Below are 17,472 nucleotides of genomic sequence, written 5' to 3'. Positions count from 1 at the left end.
CACAACCTGACCACTCTGACATTGGCCCACACACACAATGGCTGCTCCATTTGCACCTTGCTTCCTTTTATTGTCGCTTGCTAAGTTACTCATAACTCAAGCAATCACCCGCTCAGCGTTCAAGTTCCGACAGTTTCTGGTCACTTTTTAAACCTGGTGTGTAAAGTTCCCAAGGAACTGTCTCCAACTCACCTCATGACTATGCACACGGCAGACATGCTTTTTACAATTGGTGCATAAAGTCCACAATGACCCATCTCCAACTCACTCTGAGATCTCCCGTTCGGCAAATTCATGGATCATTGGGATCTCTTCTGGGGAAGGCATAACCTGAACAAAAGGATGGGTTACACCTGAACTTGAGAGTGACCAGTAAGTTCGTTGTGGAGGGTTCAAACCAGTCTGACAGTGGGATGGGAACAACAGTGATCGGTGAGTGGATGGACAGTTGGTGTACAGTTAGATGCAACGTGTAGAGAGACGTTGGTCCTCAGGTCCACCACCAGCTCCTTATTCTTTTTCACATTAAGTATAACAAGTATACCTCTTTGATACTGCTGGGCTGGGGGATGGTGAGATTGATCTTAGACAGGATAAAAGGTTGGTACAACATTGGGTCCTGAAGGGCCTGCACTTTGCTGTAATGTCCTGGTTCTATGTTCTATTTGGGGGAGACTTGGACATTTCCCTCATCACGGTCATGAACAGCCCACCCCTTACAGTCGGCCTGTGCCCTGGTCCTACACTCATTAGCCAGTGGGAACATCCTCCCTGTATCCAGCAATGTTAAACTCTGTCCTCAGTTCAGTGAGATCACAACTCACTCTTCTAACCCCCAGTGAACAGAGGGATGGTCTACTCAACTTCTCCTGATGTGACAGACTCACCAACACATGGAGCTGAAACACTGACCCTGATTCTCTCTCCACAGATGCTGCCTGACCTGCTGAGTATTTCATGGATGCTCTGATTTCAACCCAGGAAAAATATCTGCAGGATCTTCATTACACTCCCTCGAGAGAAAGTGTATCGTTCATTTACTGAGGACAACAAGTTTGTACACAGTCCTCCTGGTGCGGTGTCACCAAGGCCAGGTATAATTCTGTGACCAGTTCCAGGTTGCCATGGTGATCACCTACCAACTGTACTCAGTACACACTGTGCCAGGACAACGAGACCTGACAGAGGATCACCAGCCAGAGACACAGAACCATTCAGCCCTGTGATCCTGGGACAGGAACTGTGTGTTCCAGTAGGACATCAGGCACAGCAAATATCCTGGTCTGGAATAGAGTCAAAACGATAAATCATTGGAGACAAGTTTTACCATTGTGGGAATTTGAGAAACAGAACAGTACACCTATTCCCAAAACACCACGACCAGCACGCCGCTCCCCGAACCAGCCACACCCCTGAGAGAACAGGGATTCCAGGAGAACACAGAGTGTATCGGAGACGATGACGAGCATTTTACCTTCTGGAAATAATGGGCCTGAAAATCTCAGCCTCCCACAAATTGTAAAGGATTTGAGATTACAGGATCATTATTCTCACAAACTGTCTCTTCAGACTGTCCAGGAGGTGTACCAGGATAAACTGGAGAACAGCAAACCAACTCGAGCAGAAGATCTTCCCTGGCGATTTCTACAAAGGATCCTCTCAGCTAATTCACTGGCGAGGAATCCCAACTGGCCACCTGATCTGTCCTCGGACAGTGCGGATGATGATGGTGATGATGATGATGAAGACTTCAGTGACTTCTTTGAAGTTAAAGGACATGGGAATCATGGGATGAATCCTCTGGATATCATTGCTGCCATTTTCCTCTGTACTGACCACTCTCTCCAGCAGGAACTGATGCTGAAGATGTCTCTGTGCCAGTTTGCATTACCCTTTCTGATGCCAGACACACACAGTCACCCCATGGACAAGGTGAGGGGACCCACAGAAGGGCCTGGTGCCACCCTTCTCCTCTGGGCCATGAGGCCCATTGTTAAAATATGGTGCCCACATTCTCCTACAGACAGCAGCCCCATTGTGGAGGTGCCCATCGTGACTGCAGCCATGCCAACGGTGTCCTTCCTCAGACTGGGAAGGTGCACAGTGTCCAAATCCCGAATCCTCAATCTCACCCTGAGTCAGGCACAGCTGCAGCAGAACATCTTCCTGCACTCCGAGATGGAATGTGGGAATGTGCCCCGCAGGATATCCGATGGAATGGCTGAGATCAGCTGGTATCTCCCTTCTGGGAAGAGTAACACGGATATTTTCCCAGAGGCTGCTGCATTCATTAACCTCCGAGGCGATGCTGAAACTTTCCAGGGAAACGCTCGGTTTCTGGCAAAAATATCTGCTGCTCTCTTTATTTTCATTGATGTTATCGGTGAGAAGGAACGAGATTTCCTCACCTCTCTCACACAGTCACCAGCAAAACTCTTTCTCATAGGCAACTCACACACCAGTCAGCAACACATAACCCCTGAGCAGGTGAAGAAATTGTTCAAAGATCTAAAGTTAGAACGTCAACAATGGATTGTTCGGACAAATGTAAATGAGGCTAAACTTGCAGAGATAGTTTGTTCTCAGATCAAACGAGTAATTCTAATGAGGGACAGGGACCAGACCTTGCTGAGCCTGGAGAAAATGGCTGACATTGCAATGGAAAGTGGGATTGAGGTCGATGAACGTCAACCTGAAATACAACGAGCCAAGGAACTGACCAAAATACTGGACAGACTTGACTCAGGAGACATTACTGGGTATAAAAGGAGAGTGTTGCCCTTTCATGGAGAGCCCTGGCAAGGGTTGTCTAAAGTTGAAAAAGAGAAATCTCGGATGAAACTCCGTGGGGACAGAACCACAGAAGAGTATAACCACGAACTGGACCGGGAGAAGAACAGAATCCGGGAAGCTCAGCTCAGACAGAGTCTGTCGGAAGAGATGCGGCTGTTCATTGAACACCTCACCCGTCATGGTGGGGTTGACAGAGCCATTTCCCTACAGTGGCTGAAGCTGGAACTGGACAGTAAATCACGGGAAGTTATGGCAGGATTGCGTAGAATTTATAAAGAACTGTGCAAAGACTCAAAGCAGAAGGTGAAGGAATTGAAGGAATTGGATCAGAAGATGTCTGATAGTTCCCTGGGACTCGAGCATTTCATGAGGGAACTTGGCCAGGTTTATGAACTTTCAGTGAATCGACACAACGACACCCAAAGGACACAGATCCACCCAGAGGTGTCACAGTTCCCACGTGTTGCTGCTGAACTGTTGCTGGAAGGGTTCCCACTGGAACTCATCGATGGAGACGTTTCCAACGTTCCCATTCCATGGATCACTGCCGTACTCACAGAAGTGGCCACCAAAGTGGGAAGAGCTTGCCGAGTGTTTGTGCTGACGGTGATTGGAGTTCAGAGCACGGGCAAGTCCACACTCCTCAACACAATGTTCTGTTTGCGGTTTGCTGTGAGCAGCGGCCGATGTACTCGAGGGGCCTACATGCAGTTGATCAAAGTCACAGGGAGCCCGGCCGAGGAGCTGGGCTGTGAGTTCATCCTGGTCATTGACACAGAGGGGCTGAGAGCCCCAGAACTCGCAACACTGACAGACAGCTACGAGCACGACAATGAGCTGGCAACGTTCGTGGTTGGATTAAGCAACTTAACGTTGGTAAACATCGGGATGGAAAATCAGTCAGAGATGAAAGATATTTTACAGATTGTTGTTCATTCCTTAATCCGCATGAGGGAGACAGGAAAAGGGCCAAAGTGCATATTTGTCTACCAGAACGTCGGCGATGTGAGTGCGCACGATCAGAATCTGAGAGGCCGTCAGAAACTCCTGGAACAGCTGGATAAGATGACAGAGGCTGCAGCAAAGCTGGAGAAGGTAGACCGAGTAACGTTCCGGGATGTGATGGACTATGATGCTGACAAGGACAACTGGTACATCCCTGGTCTGTGGCATGGTACACCCCCAATGGCTGCAGTCAACACCGGCTACAGTGAACACGTCTCCCAACTGAAGAAGAACCTAATTCAGTGTCTAATCCAACGGAGCAAAAGCCAAAGAGCTTTCACTATCCCGGACTTTATCAAATGGATGGCTGGGCTTTGGGAGCAGGTGAAACACGAAAATTTCATTTTCAGCTTCCAGAACAGTCTGTTCGCAGAGGCTTACAACCACCTCTCCATGAAGTACAAGGACTGGGAGTGGGAACTCTGCAAATTCACTCACTCCTGGGGAAATGAGGCTGAAAACAGAATCAGCAATGCCAAAGGAGATCTCACCGAACTGCTCCATAACCTGGAGAGGGAGATGAGGACAGAGATGAACAAAAGGGAGGGTGACACTCTGGATAAACTACAAGCTGTGTATGAAAGTGGGGCTGATAACGTGCATCTGATGGAGAAATACAGAGAGGAATTTAAGCTCAGCATCTCCAGTTTATGCAGCCGACTTCAGCACGATTCAACGCAGAGATGTAGAGATGCCGTGAATAGACGGGTGGGACTGCAGGGAGTGGATAATATTTGTAATAACTTTCAGAATAATATTGGAGAACAGGTGAAGGAACTTTTATGGAAGTGTAAAACAGCAAATCGGATGTTGGGTGAAGAGGAATTGCAAAAGGAATTTGAAACAATGTGGAAAGATACACTCTCTCAGTTGGAGTATCAGCCCTGCAGAGAAAGAAAGATTGAACTGCAGATTGAAAATCTTCTCAGAGAGGAAACAAAAACTCAAGGGAGAGTGATTAATGAAAGTCTAAAAGGTAAAAATCTCTGTGAACTGGGGACCCAGTACTTTCAGATTGAAGAGAAACACATCAACAGGACATTGATAAGAAAAGTAGTGGGATTTTCCTCCCGACAATCAGATCTCAATCAAGCAGCAATGATTACAAAGCCCATCAAGGATGAATGCAAACATTGGATCACTGACATCACAAAAAAGGACATGGATTATGACAATAAATATTGCATTGAACTTTTGAACATGATAGAGGGAAAAGTTGACAATATTTCACATCAACAGTTCTCCATGACTGAGGTTTTCAAGGCCGAGTTTAAACTTCACCTGTGTGGTTACGCTGTACCAAAATTCCAGGAGATGCACAGGAGGTTCATCCACAAACACGACCCATGGAAAAGACTGAAAAACATGAAAAAACAATACTTTGATCTCTTCATGGATAATTACACAGAGCAGGATGAGAACCTGAGACAAGCAGAACGATTTGCTCAATATTGTTTCATGCCAGCTCTCCGAGACACCACCCTCAAGACTCTCAGCGTGAACATCGTGGACAATATGAAAAAACATGACCCTGAGCGACAGTACAGTCTCCGTAACAACTTCACTGTGGCCCTCCTGGTCCACCTGAAACAAACAGATCGATTTGATGAATATCTCCGGTACATCAGAGACTTGGAGAATTTTGCCAAAGACTGGCTCCATCAGCAAGTTATTAAACACTGCAAGACAGAACGCGATGGAGAGAGCACATTTACCCGTCTGGCTAAAGAAATCCTCACAGAGATCACTGGGCAAGCTAAGGACATTGTTCTGGATGCAGTGAAGCAGAACTTTGCTGGAAATGCTCAGAGCTTCCTAAACATGTTTGTTGAAAAGTTAAACACAAGAATCTCGATGCCCAAAGATGAGATGAAACTTGTTCTGATTCGGAGTGGCAGTGATGGCAAGAAATGTGCAGAAGCCATTCTGCCATGTATTAAAGAGGTGGAGCAGGATCTCCTCCGTGAGGTAAAAGGCTGGGATGTCAAAACAAAGATTGAAGAATTTTCTATTAAACCAAAGGAGGAGTTGTTCAAAGGGTTATTCAATTGTACAATGAAATGTCCTTTCTGTGGGGTTTACTGTGACTCAGAGACCCTGATACACTCACAACACTCCTGTAAACAGCACAGACCTGATGGACTCAACAGTTATCGATGGGCAGACAGTGAAATTCTTTCAATAGATATCTGCACAGCTTCAGTCGCAGGTGATACAAAATTCCGAAATAAAGACACAAATTGGGAATCCTATCCCTACAAGGATTATCAAACAGTCAATGATTACTACAAATCCTGGATTATCCAACAGGAAATTTCTGCACAGGCAGCATCCTATTGGAAGAAGGTTTTCTACATTTTCAATCAGCGGTTTGCTGATGAATATGGAGCAAAGCCTGCAGAGATCGATGAAAGCTGGGACATTGACTGGGAGGTGGTGAGGAAAGAAATGAACAAGACATATAATACAACCATTCCGTCTTGGTAATGTCCCTTAAACGGCGTTACTCAGTGAGAGACAGACAAAGGGAAACTCTCTGTCTCAGAAGGAATGGACAGAGTAAATCACAGACTGTTCAAATCCAAATTCAATCACAAATCATAAAAAAATTAGCAGAGCAGAAGGAATGTTTCATTCCTACATTCATGGTCCTGCCCTCATGGTCAATAAAGTCCTCCCCTATTCACCTCAAGTCCTTGCAACATCTCTTTCAAGCTTATTAATATCTTTCCTGTGTGTAGATAACCAGAACTGCACACAATACTCCAAATTAGGCCTCTCCACAGTATTGTCCAGCTTCCAAATCCAAACTCCTGTACTCAGTGTCCTGATTTATGAAGGACAATGCATCAAACACTCTCTTTATGACCCTGTCTACCTGTGATGCCACTTTCAATGATGGCTCTCTATTTCCCACCATTATCCCAATATCCCTGATCCCTCTCATTCCCAGAAATCTGCTGATCTTGTTTTTGAGCCCAGCCAGTCCCTGAGCCTCTCTCTACGGCTCCAGGGTGGAGAATCCTTTTCCTTCATCTCTACTCACTTTCCCATTTCAGTAAACTCGAAAATGTTACTTTTGGTTTCCTCAGGGAAATAACTGACTGTGAATAACTGGGACCCAAGCACTGATCCCTGTCTGAGACACCCCACGGATGACAGACCAGTCATGTGAGAAGGACCCATTCCTTCCTACCATTTCCTTTCTCTACATTAACCAATGTTCAGTCCATGCTGGAAATCTCTCCCAGTTCCAAGTGCTCTCGTCTTCTCTCCCAACTCCATGTGCTCTGAACTTGTTCACCAACCTCCAGTAAGAGACCTCATCAATAACCTTCTGAAAATCCAAATACATCACATCTACTGGTTCCCCCGAACGACTTCACTCGATACTTCCCCAAAGACCTCAGAAAGACCAGTCAAATGTGACTTCCATTTCATTAATCCAGGCTGACTCGACTCACTCATAATATTTTCCAACGACCTTGATATCACATCCTTCGTTGTAGATTCCCCCATTTCTCCGAATGCCAGTGACAGGCTAACAGTTTGGTAGCTCACTGTTTCCTCTCTCCCTCCACTCTGGAGGAGTTCAGAGAGTCTGTGGTCTGCTGACCTGACCCACTGAGTTCCAGCAGCTCGTTTTTCATCCCGGATTCCAGTCCCTGCAGACCCGTGTGTTCCCAGCAGACATCACTGAGCAGCTTCAGCAGGCAGCTCATTCCCTTCAGCACATTGAATAAAGCACTCTGCTCACACACTGTTTCTCCTCCCTCAGATGCTGCCTGACCTGCTGAGCATTTCCAGATTTCCAGCCTCTGCAGTTCTTTCATTGTCACTGACTCTGTCTGACCGTGTGAGATTTTCTAAACACCTTGTCATCGTTCCTTCAGTGTGTGTTCAGCATTTTCCCAGCGACAGACATCAAGACACTGAGTTTCCTGCTTTCTACCTCCGTCCTTTCTGAAATGGGATCCTTACATTTGTAGTTTTCCAAACAGCTGGGCCCATTCCAGAATCTGGGAAATCCTGGAACATCCCAGCAAACTGGAACTCCAACATTGGATCATGTAACAGTGTATCAGAGTACAGGCCTCTTCCCTGTGAGATTGTGCTAACAACTTAAACAAATCCAAGATCAATCTAACCCCTCCCTCCCACATAGCCCTCCATTGTCCTATCACCCATGTGCCTATCCAAGAGACTATCAAATGCCCTCAGTTTATCTGCCTCTACCACCACCCCAGGAGAGTGTTCCACACAACCACTACGCTCTGTGTAAAAATAACTTAACTTTAACATCTCTCCTGTACTTTCCTCCCAACATTGTAAAGTTAGGCTCCCTCATATTAGCCATTTCCCCCCAGAAAATAGTCTCTGGCTGTCCACTCGATTCATAGCACTTATCATTCTCTACACCTCTATCAAATCGCCTCTCATCCTCATTGTCTCCAAAGAGAAAAGCCAAGCTCAGTCATGAAATACAATGTTGGAAACTGCATGGTGATGCACTTCGGTAGTCGAAATAAATGTGCAGGCTGTTTTCTAAATGGGGAGAAAAAGCAACAATCTGAGTTTCAAAGGATTTGGGAGTCCTTCTGCAGAACATAAAGGTGAACTTGCAGGCTGAGTCAGTGGGGAGGAAGGAAATGTTAGCATTCATTTCAAGAGGTCTAGAATACAAGAGCAGGGATGTGATGCTGAGGATTATAAGGCACTGGTGAGGCCTCACCTTGAGTATTGTGAACAGATTTTGGCTCCTCATCTCAGAAGAGATGTGCTGACATTGAAGAGTGTTCAGAGGAAGTTCACCAGGACGATTCCGGGAATGAAAGGGTCATCATACAAAGAACGTTTGATGGCTCTGGGTCTGTACTCGCTGGAATTTAGTAGAATGGTGGGGGGCATTGCAACCTTTTGAATGTTGAAAGGCCTAGACAGAGTAGATGTGGAAAGGATGTTTCCCATGGTGGGGGAGTCTAGGACAAGTGGGCACAGGCTCAGGATAGGGGGATGTCCATTTAAAACAGAGATGCAGAGAAATTTCTTTAGCCAAAGGGTGGTGAATTTGTGGAAATTTTTGCCACAGGCAGTGGCAGGCCAGATCATTGGGTGTATTTAAGGCAGAGATTGATAGGTTTGTGATTGGCCACAGCATCAAAGGTCATGGGGAGAAGGCTGGGGAGTGGGGTTGAGGAGGGGAGAAAAAGATCAGCCATGATTAAATGACAGAACAGACTTGATGGGTCCAATGGCCTAATTCTGCTCCTCTCATAAAATGTGCTCTTTATTCCAGACAGCATCCTGCTTCATCCCCTCTGCACCCTCTCTAAAGCTTTCACACCTTCTCTACAATGAGCGGCCAGAACCTCATGGCTATTGAACTCAATATCCTACTTACCACACGCCTTCTTAGTCACCCTGTCAACTAACAGCAACTTTGAGGGATCTATGGATTTGGACCCCAAGATCCCACTGTTCCTCGACACTGCTATGAATCCTGTATTCTGCCTTGACATTTCACCTTCCAGAATGAATCACCTGACACTTTTCCGGATTGAAGTCCATCTGCCTCTTCTCAGCCCAGCTCTGCACCCTGTCAATGTCCCGTTGTAACCTATGACAGCCTTCTACACTATCCACAACTCCACCAATCTTCATGTCATCTGCAAAGTCACTAACCCCACTTCCATTTCCTCATCCAAGTCCTTTGTAAAATCCACAAAGAGCAGGGACCCTAGAACAGATCCCCATGGAACACACTGGTCACGGATCTCCAGGCAGAATACCCTCCCTCACCTCCCCACCCTGCCCTCGATGGGCGAGCCAATTCTGAATCCATGCAGTCATGTTTCAGATCCCATGCCTCCTGGTTTGTGACTGAGTCTACCTGGGGAGAGGAAGAAGGAGGAGGAGGATGAGGAGGGAGGTGGTGAGGGGGAGGAGGTAGGGGGAGGGGGAAGGGGGAAGGTTGAGGAAGGGGGACGGTGGAGGAGGTAGGGGATGATGGATGGTAGAGGTGAGGGAGATGGTGGAGGGTGGATGATCATGGGCGAGAGGGATCATTAATGATAGGGGATGGTGGATGGTGAGGGGGAAGGGGATGTTGAGGATGGGGTACGGTGGAGGAGGTAGGGATGATGGATGCTGAGGGGAAGGGAAGGTGGAGGGTGGATGATAGGGTGGGAGAGGGATCATTAATGATAGGGGATGGTGGGTGGTGAAGGGGAGGGGGATGGTGGAGGGTGGATGATAGAGGGGGAGAGGGATCATTAATGATAGGGGATGGTGGGTGGTAGAGGGAGAGGGGGATGGAGAGGAGTAGGGGAGGGAGGTGTGAGAGAGAAAGTTTTAGATGTGGATGCTGGGAATAGTTCTAGAAACATTCCCCTGAGGAGAGGGAGGGGATCTCTCACCAGTCTAGATGGCTCCGAGCTGTGATCTCTGTCGAGGTCGTGGCTCAGACTCAGTTTTTTTTTACAGCTTTTTGTCATTGTTTAGCATTTCTTTGTGCGGGGGGACACTTGGGGAGTTAGGGGTTAGGGTTCAGGGACACAGAGCAGGAGCTGGTGTTCAGAGTCCAGGTCAGAGCGCTCCACAGTCGAAGGTCAGTTCAGCTGGTGGAAAGGATGGGGGTTAGCAATCCCACTCAGTGAGTCTTGGGTTGGAGGTCCACATGGACAAGAGGGTGAGATCCAAAGGTCAAAGTCCTGTGATCAGTGAGTCCTGGGGTCGATACCCAGAGGATGGAATGACCAGAAGGCATCGCCCAAGGTTGAAGTCTAGATGTCGGCAAGTCCATAGGGTGAAATCCAAAGATCAAACACCAAAATTGGCAAAACCAGAGATCAAGGCCTGAAGGTAGAATCCCCAGGGTTGCCTTGTCTGGAGATCGAGGGACAATGTCTGTGAGTTTGTGCCAGGGATTGGAGGCTAGAGGATCAATATCCTTCGGTGTGTTGGTTGTGAATGCAAACACACATTTCACCGTATGTTTCAATGTCGATCTGATAAATAAATCTGAATGTCTGAGAGCTTTGGGAAGAAACGTATAAAAAGGTGCCGGACAAGATCACCGACAGCACTGACTCCGGAGAGCAACCAGTGAAGAAGACCCTGAGTCAGGGACTCGGAGAGGAACTCACGGTGAACCCTGGCCAGGTTCATCTGGGGTGGGGAACACCTGAACAGGGGCAGGGGGTTTTGGAAGTTGTGAGAGTAAACTAAAGAGATGTGTAACTAAATAGTTAATGTTTGAACTGTGTAATTACTGCTTGGACAAATCCTGATCAATAAAGACAACAGTTATTGGGCAGTCATCATCTGGTATGTTCTATCATGTGATGTGTTTAACTGGGAATAGGGTTCACCAGTGAAGTTCACTTTGTGATCAGAAAGCCGTGGAACTGTCGAGCTAAATGTGAGTCAAAATACAACAGTCCAATCCGAGAGGACGAACATTCAGGTGGGGTGGGGGTGGAGTTTAAAGGAGATGTGTTGGAGATTCAGTATGTGGGAGAGAGGCCGGAAGCAGGGAGTGAACAAGATCCTCATCACTTGGGACCAGTCGGAATTTTTACATTGACATTATCTAATGATTCAAGGCTGCAGGTACAACTGGCTGCTGTGACCTTGTAGAGTTCACAAAAGGTCAACGTTTCAGAACCTGTACATGTGGAAATACAGACATACTCCAGAATATCAGAGTATCTTTCCAATAAATTTCCACTGTCTGCATCCTCCCTAGCCTCTACTGATGAGTAGTATTTAATTAGGATCTCTCTCAGACTGCTGTGACCTTGCTGTGTTCAGAAAAGGTCAACGTTTCAGAACTTGCCATCATTGTGTGCCATATCATTTGATGTTGGTGATCACAGTCCAATGACCATGAGTGTTCTTGGCATTTCTTTCTGCAGAAGTGGATTGCCATTGCCTTCTTCTGGGCAGTGTCTTTGCAAGACGGGTGACCCCAGCCATTATCAATACCCTTCAGAGATTGTCTGCCTGGTGCCAGTGGTCACATGACCAGGACTGGTGATAAGCACCAACTGCTCATATGACCATCCATCACCTGCTCCCATGGGTTCATGTGACCATGATTGGGGGCTCTAAGTAGGTGCTACACTTTTCCCTAGGGTGACCTGCTGACTAGCAGAGGGCAGGAGCGCCTTACAGCTCCTTTGGTAGAGATGTATCTCCACCCAACCACCCAGAACCTGTACCTGTGGAAATACAGACATACTCGAGAAAATCAGTGTAGCCTTCCAATAACTTCCCACCATCTGCATGCTCCCTGGCCTGTACTGATGAGTGGTATTACTTTAGGATCTTGCTCAATACCTAAGATTAATAATGCATATACATTAGTTTAATATTTACCAACTATAGTTTTGCTTTCATAAGACGAGGAGGCACAGGTACAGAATGAAGTCATTGAATCTGTTCTGGCATTCCATCATGGTGGAATTATTATTCCTCTCAAACCCATTCTCCTACCTTCTCCCATAACCTTTCACTTCTTACTAATCAAGAACCTATCAACTGCCGCTTTAAACATACCCAACGATTGTCTCCACAGCCATCTCAGGCAATGAATTCGACAGATTCACCACCCTCTGACTAAAGAAACTCCTCTTGATATCTGTTCTAAATGGATATCGCTCTGTGTAGCACCGGTTATATCACATGTGACTAGTCAACACACTCTTTGAGAAAATCAAATTACATAGGTGCTAGTAGGCCATCAGAATTCTAGGTATCGGAAGGAGGCAGTGAATAGAACTACCTGCCTGTCATCTAGGTGTGGTTAAAATGAAAGTGTTGGCTTGACTTAGCCGTTGTCACTGACTAAGTGTTCTAGAACACCAGTCCTTGCAAATAGACCAACAGTGAGTGAAGCTGTAGTGGAGATGACTGGGAACACTCCTGGCCAATTTGTAGCTGCATCCACTACGACCAAGAAATCTGTGCCCATGAATGGTCTGGTAAGATCCACACGAATCCTCTGCCAGGGCAATGCAGGGATGGCAGTGCCGCTCTTGGCATCTTCTGGACATGTTGGCATCCCATACAGTCCATAGAAAGCTGGTCAATCTGCTGATCTGTCCCAGGCCACCAGACAAAGCATCAAGCCAACACTTTCATTTTAACCACACCTGGATGACAGGCAGGTAGTTCCTCCAACACTTCAGCTCTCACCTCGGATGGTACAACAACTCTCCATCCCTACATGAGGCAAACCCTGGCCTCGGGGCATCCACCACTGCTTGAATTTTCTCAGCACACTTGTGTAATCCTTGTGCATCAATCGTGTGATAGAAAAGGCGTGTCAGAAAGGCAATATCATGATAATCCTTGGGGATTTTAACATGAAAAGGGATTGGGAAAACCAGGCAGTACTGGACCTCAGGAGAGAATTTGTAGAATGTCCAAGGGATGGCTTTTTAGAACAGCTTGTTGTTGAGCCCACTAGGGGATCGGCTGTGCTGGATTGGGTGTTGTGCAATGATCCAGAGGTGATAAGAGAGCTTAAGGTTAAGGAACCCTTCGGGAAGTGATCACAATATGATCGAGTTCACATTGAAATTTGAGAAGGAAAAAATAAAATCCAATGTGTCGGTATTTCAGTAGAATAAAGGAAATTACAATGACTTCAGAGGGGAACTGGCCGAAGTTGACTGGAAAGGGACATTTGCAGGAAGGACAGCAGAGCAGCAATGGCTGGAGTTTCTGTGAAAAATGAGGGAAGTGCAAGACAGATATATTCCAAATAAGAAGAAATTTTCAAAGGGAAGAAGGACACTACCATGGCTGACAAGTGAAGTCAGAGCCAAAGTCAAAGCAAAAGAGAGGCATACAAGGAAGCCAGAGATAGTGGGAAGACAGAGGATTGGGGACCTTTTAAAAACGTGCAGAAGGAAACTAAGAAAGTCATTAGGAGGAAAAGGATGAATTACGAGAGAAAGCTGGTGACTAATATCAAAGAAGATACTAAAAGCTTTTTTAAGTATATAAAGGGTAAAAGAGAGTTGAGGGTAGATAAAGGACTAATAGAAAATGACGCTGGAGATATTGTAATGAGAAATGCAGAGTTGGCAGAGGAACTGAATGTGTATTTTACATCAGTCTTAACAGTGGAAGATATCTGCAATATACTGGACATTCAACAGTGTCATGGAAGTGAAGTACGTGCAGCGAAAATTACGACTGAGAAGGTGTTCCGGTAGCTTAATGGTCTGAGGGTGGATAAATCTCCTGGACGTGATGGAATGCACCCCTGGGTTCTGAAGGAAGTAGCTGGAGAGATTACGGAGGCATTAATGATCATCTTCCAAGAATCATTAGATTCTGCCATTGTACTCCGCTATTTAAGAAGGGTGCAAGGCAGAAGAAAGGAAACTATCGATCTGTTAGCCTGACATCAGTGGTTGGGAAGTTGTTGGAATCGATTGTTAGGGATGAGATTATGGAGTACCTGGAGGCACATGACAAGATAGGCCAAAGTCACCATGGTTTCCTGAAAGGAAAATCCTACCTGACAAACCTACTGCAATTCTTTGAGGAAATTACAAACAGGGTCGAAAAAAGAGATGCAGTGGATGTGGTGTACTTGGATTTTCAGAAGGCCTTTGACAAGGTGCCACACATGAAGCTGCTAAGCAAGATGAGAGCCCATGGAATTACAGGGAAGTTACTCGCATGGGTGGAGCATTGGCTGATCGGCAGAAAACAGAGAATGGGAATAAAGGGATCCTATTCTGGCTGGCTGCTGGTTACCAGTGGAATTCCACAGGGGTCCATGTTGGGACCGATGCTTTTTACGATGTATGTCAATGATTTCGACTACGGTATTAATGGATTTGTGGCTCAATTTGCCGATGATACAAAGATAGGTGGAGGAGTGGGTAGTGTTGAGGAAACAGAGAGCCTGCAGAGAGACTTAGATAGTCTAGGGGAATGGGCAAATGAAATACAATGTTGGAAAGTGTATGGTCATGTATTTTGTTGGAAAAAATAAACGAGCAGACTATTATTTAGATGGGGAGAGAATTCAAAATGTTGAGATGCAAAGGGACTTGGGAGTCCTTCTGCAAGATGCACTAAAGGTTAACCTCCAGGTTGAGTCAGTTGTGAAGAAGGCAAATGCAATGTTGGAATTCATTTCTAGAGGTATAGAAGACAAGAGTAGGGATGTGATTTTGAGGCTCTATAAGGCACTTGTGAGACCACACTTGGAGTATTGTGTGCAGTTTTGGGCTCCTTGTATGAGAAAGGATATACTGACATTGGAGATTGAAGATTCACAAGAATGATTCCAGGAATAAAGGGGTTACCATATGAGGAAGGTCTGGCAGCTCTTGGGCTGTATTCCTGGAGCTCAGGAGAATGAGGGGGGATCTCGTAGTGTGATGGGATCTTAAGTTTCATTCATTATGGACTATGCCTTCAAGGAGGGAGGGAGAGAGAGAGAGAGAGAGACTGAATACAGCGTTACAAAGAGCAGCTGTCTTCTACTCCTAACTGACTGAGTTGCTACAGAGAGAGAGAGGAGGAGTTACATGATGGATGGCTGCTGTTCAGCGTGTGTGTATTTAAACAAGTTCAACAGACACACGGGGGAGACGCACAGAGGCTGGTGATGAAAGAGTCACAGAATGAGCTCTTCGAGTGCCCACGAGGGTGGGTTGAGGGTCGATCAAGAAAGATCGATCAGTGGCTATCACAGTGCATGTAAGGGTGACCCTGTGGGAACTACCGGTGTGTCTAACCCTGGTCTGGGTTGGTAGTTACACGACTTGAAGACGGTACCCGTAGCGTAGTCACATTTGGCTGACTTGAAGGATTCAGGGGCCATCGGGAAGATCGACAACACCTGTTTACTTGGATTGCAAATACCTCTCTCTCGCATCAATTCCGTGGATTGAACTGAACTTTCTTATAAATCATCATAGAACATAGAACACAGAACAAAGAATAGTACAGCACATAACAGGCCCTTCGGCCCACAATGTTGTGCTGACCCTCAAACCCTGCCTCCCATATAACCTCCCACCTTAAATTCCTCCATATACCTGTCTAACAGTCTCTTAAACTTCACTAGTGTATCTGCCTCCACCACTGACTCAGGCAGTGCATTCCATGCACCAACCACTCTCTGAGTGAAAAACCTTCCTTTAATATCCCCCTTGAACTTCCCTCCCCTTACCTTAAAGCCATGTCCTCTTGTACTGAGCAGTGGTGCCCTGGGGAAGAGGCGCTGGCTGTCCACTCTGTCTATTCCTCTTAATATCTTGTACACCTTTATCATGTCTCCTCTCATCCTCCTTCTCCTCAAAGAGTAAAGCCCTAGCTCCCTTAATCTCTGATCATAATCCATACTCTCTAAACCAGGCAGCATCCTGGTAAATCTCCTCTGTACCCTTTCCAATGCTTCCAGATTCTTCCTATAGTGAGGCGACCAGAACTGGACACAGTACTCCAAGTGTGGCCTAACTAGAGTTTTATACAGCTGCATCATTACATCGCGACTCTTAAACTCTATCCCTCGACTTATGAAAGCTAACACCCCATACGCTTTCTTAACTACCCTATCTACCTGTGAGGCAACTTTCAGGGATCTGTGGACATGTACCCCCAGATCCCTCTGCTCCTCCACACGACCAAGTATCCTGCCATTTACTTTGTACTCTGCCTTGGAGTTTGTCCTTCCAAAGTGTACCACCTCACACTTCTCTGGGTTGAACTCCATCTGCCACTTCTCAGCCCACTTCTGCAACCTATCAATGTCTCTCTGCAATCTTCAACAATCCTCTACACTATCTACAACACTACCAACCTTTGTGTCATCTGCAATCTTGCCAACCCACCCTTCTACCCCCACATCCAGGTCGTTAATAAAAATCACAAAAAGTAGAGGTCCCAGAACAGATCCTTGTGGGACACCACTAGTCACAACCCTGCAATCTGAATGTACTCCCTCCACCACGACCCTCTGCCTTCTGCAGGAAGGCCAATTCTGAATCCACCTGGCCAAACTTCCCTGGATCCCATGCCTTCTGACTTTCTGAATAAGCCTATCATGTGGAACCTCGTCAAATGCCTTACTAAAGTCCATGTAGATCACATCCACTGCACTACCCTCATCTATATGCCTGATCACCTCCTCAAAGAACTCTATCAGGCTGGTTAGGCACGATCTGCTCTTCACAAAGCCATGCTGACTGTCCCTGATCAAACCATGATTCTCTAAATGCCCATATCTCTAAGAATCTTTTCAAACAGCTTTCCAACCACAGATGTAAGGCTTACTGGTCTATAATTACCTGGAATATCCCTACTACCTTTTCTGAACAAGGGGACAACATTCGCCTCCCACCAATCTTCCGGTACCATTCTCATGGACAACGAGGACATAAAGATCCTAGCCAGAGGTTCAGCAATCTCTTCCCTTGCCTCATGGAGCAGCCTGGGGAATATTCCGTCAGGCCCCGGGGACTTATCCGTCCTAATGTATTTTAACAACTCCAACACCTCCTCTCCCTAAATATCAACATGCTCCAGAACATCAACCTCACTCATATTGTCCTCATCATCATCAAGTTCCCTCTCAGTGGTGAATACTGAAGAGAAGTATTCATTGAGGACCTCACTCACTTCCACAGCCTCCATGCACAT

General features: G+C 46.3%; 2 protein-coding genes across 5 annotated transcripts in view; one reads left to right on the top strand and one right to left on the bottom strand.

The window, feature by feature from the left end:
* LOC140726082 (up-regulator of cell proliferation-like) overlaps positions 1–9,709 on the top strand; it is a 32,164-nt gene extending 22,455 nt beyond the window's left edge. For all 4 annotated transcript variants that reach the window (XM_073042020.1, XM_073042021.1, XM_073042022.1 and 1 more), the window contains one exon: positions 932–9,709. In XM_073042020.1, coding sequence (XP_072898121.1) covers positions 1,459–6,285 — 4,827 coding nt within the window. In that variant the 5' untranslated portion in view covers positions 932–1,458 and the 3' untranslated portion in view covers positions 6,286–9,709. The remainder of the gene's footprint in view (positions 1–931) is intronic.
* Positions 1–17,472, bottom strand: part of LOC140726087 (up-regulator of cell proliferation-like) — a 620,561-nt gene that overhangs the window by 431,379 nt on the left and 171,710 nt on the right. The window lies entirely within an intron of this gene.

The sequence above is a fragment of the Hemitrygon akajei genome, chromosome 4, assembly GCF_048418815.1.
Source record: "Hemitrygon akajei chromosome 4, sHemAka1.3, whole genome shotgun sequence".
Lineage (NCBI taxonomy): Eukaryota > Metazoa > Chordata > Chondrichthyes > Myliobatiformes > Dasyatidae > Hemitrygon > Hemitrygon akajei.
This window is presented reverse-complemented; position numbering and strand designations above follow the sequence as displayed.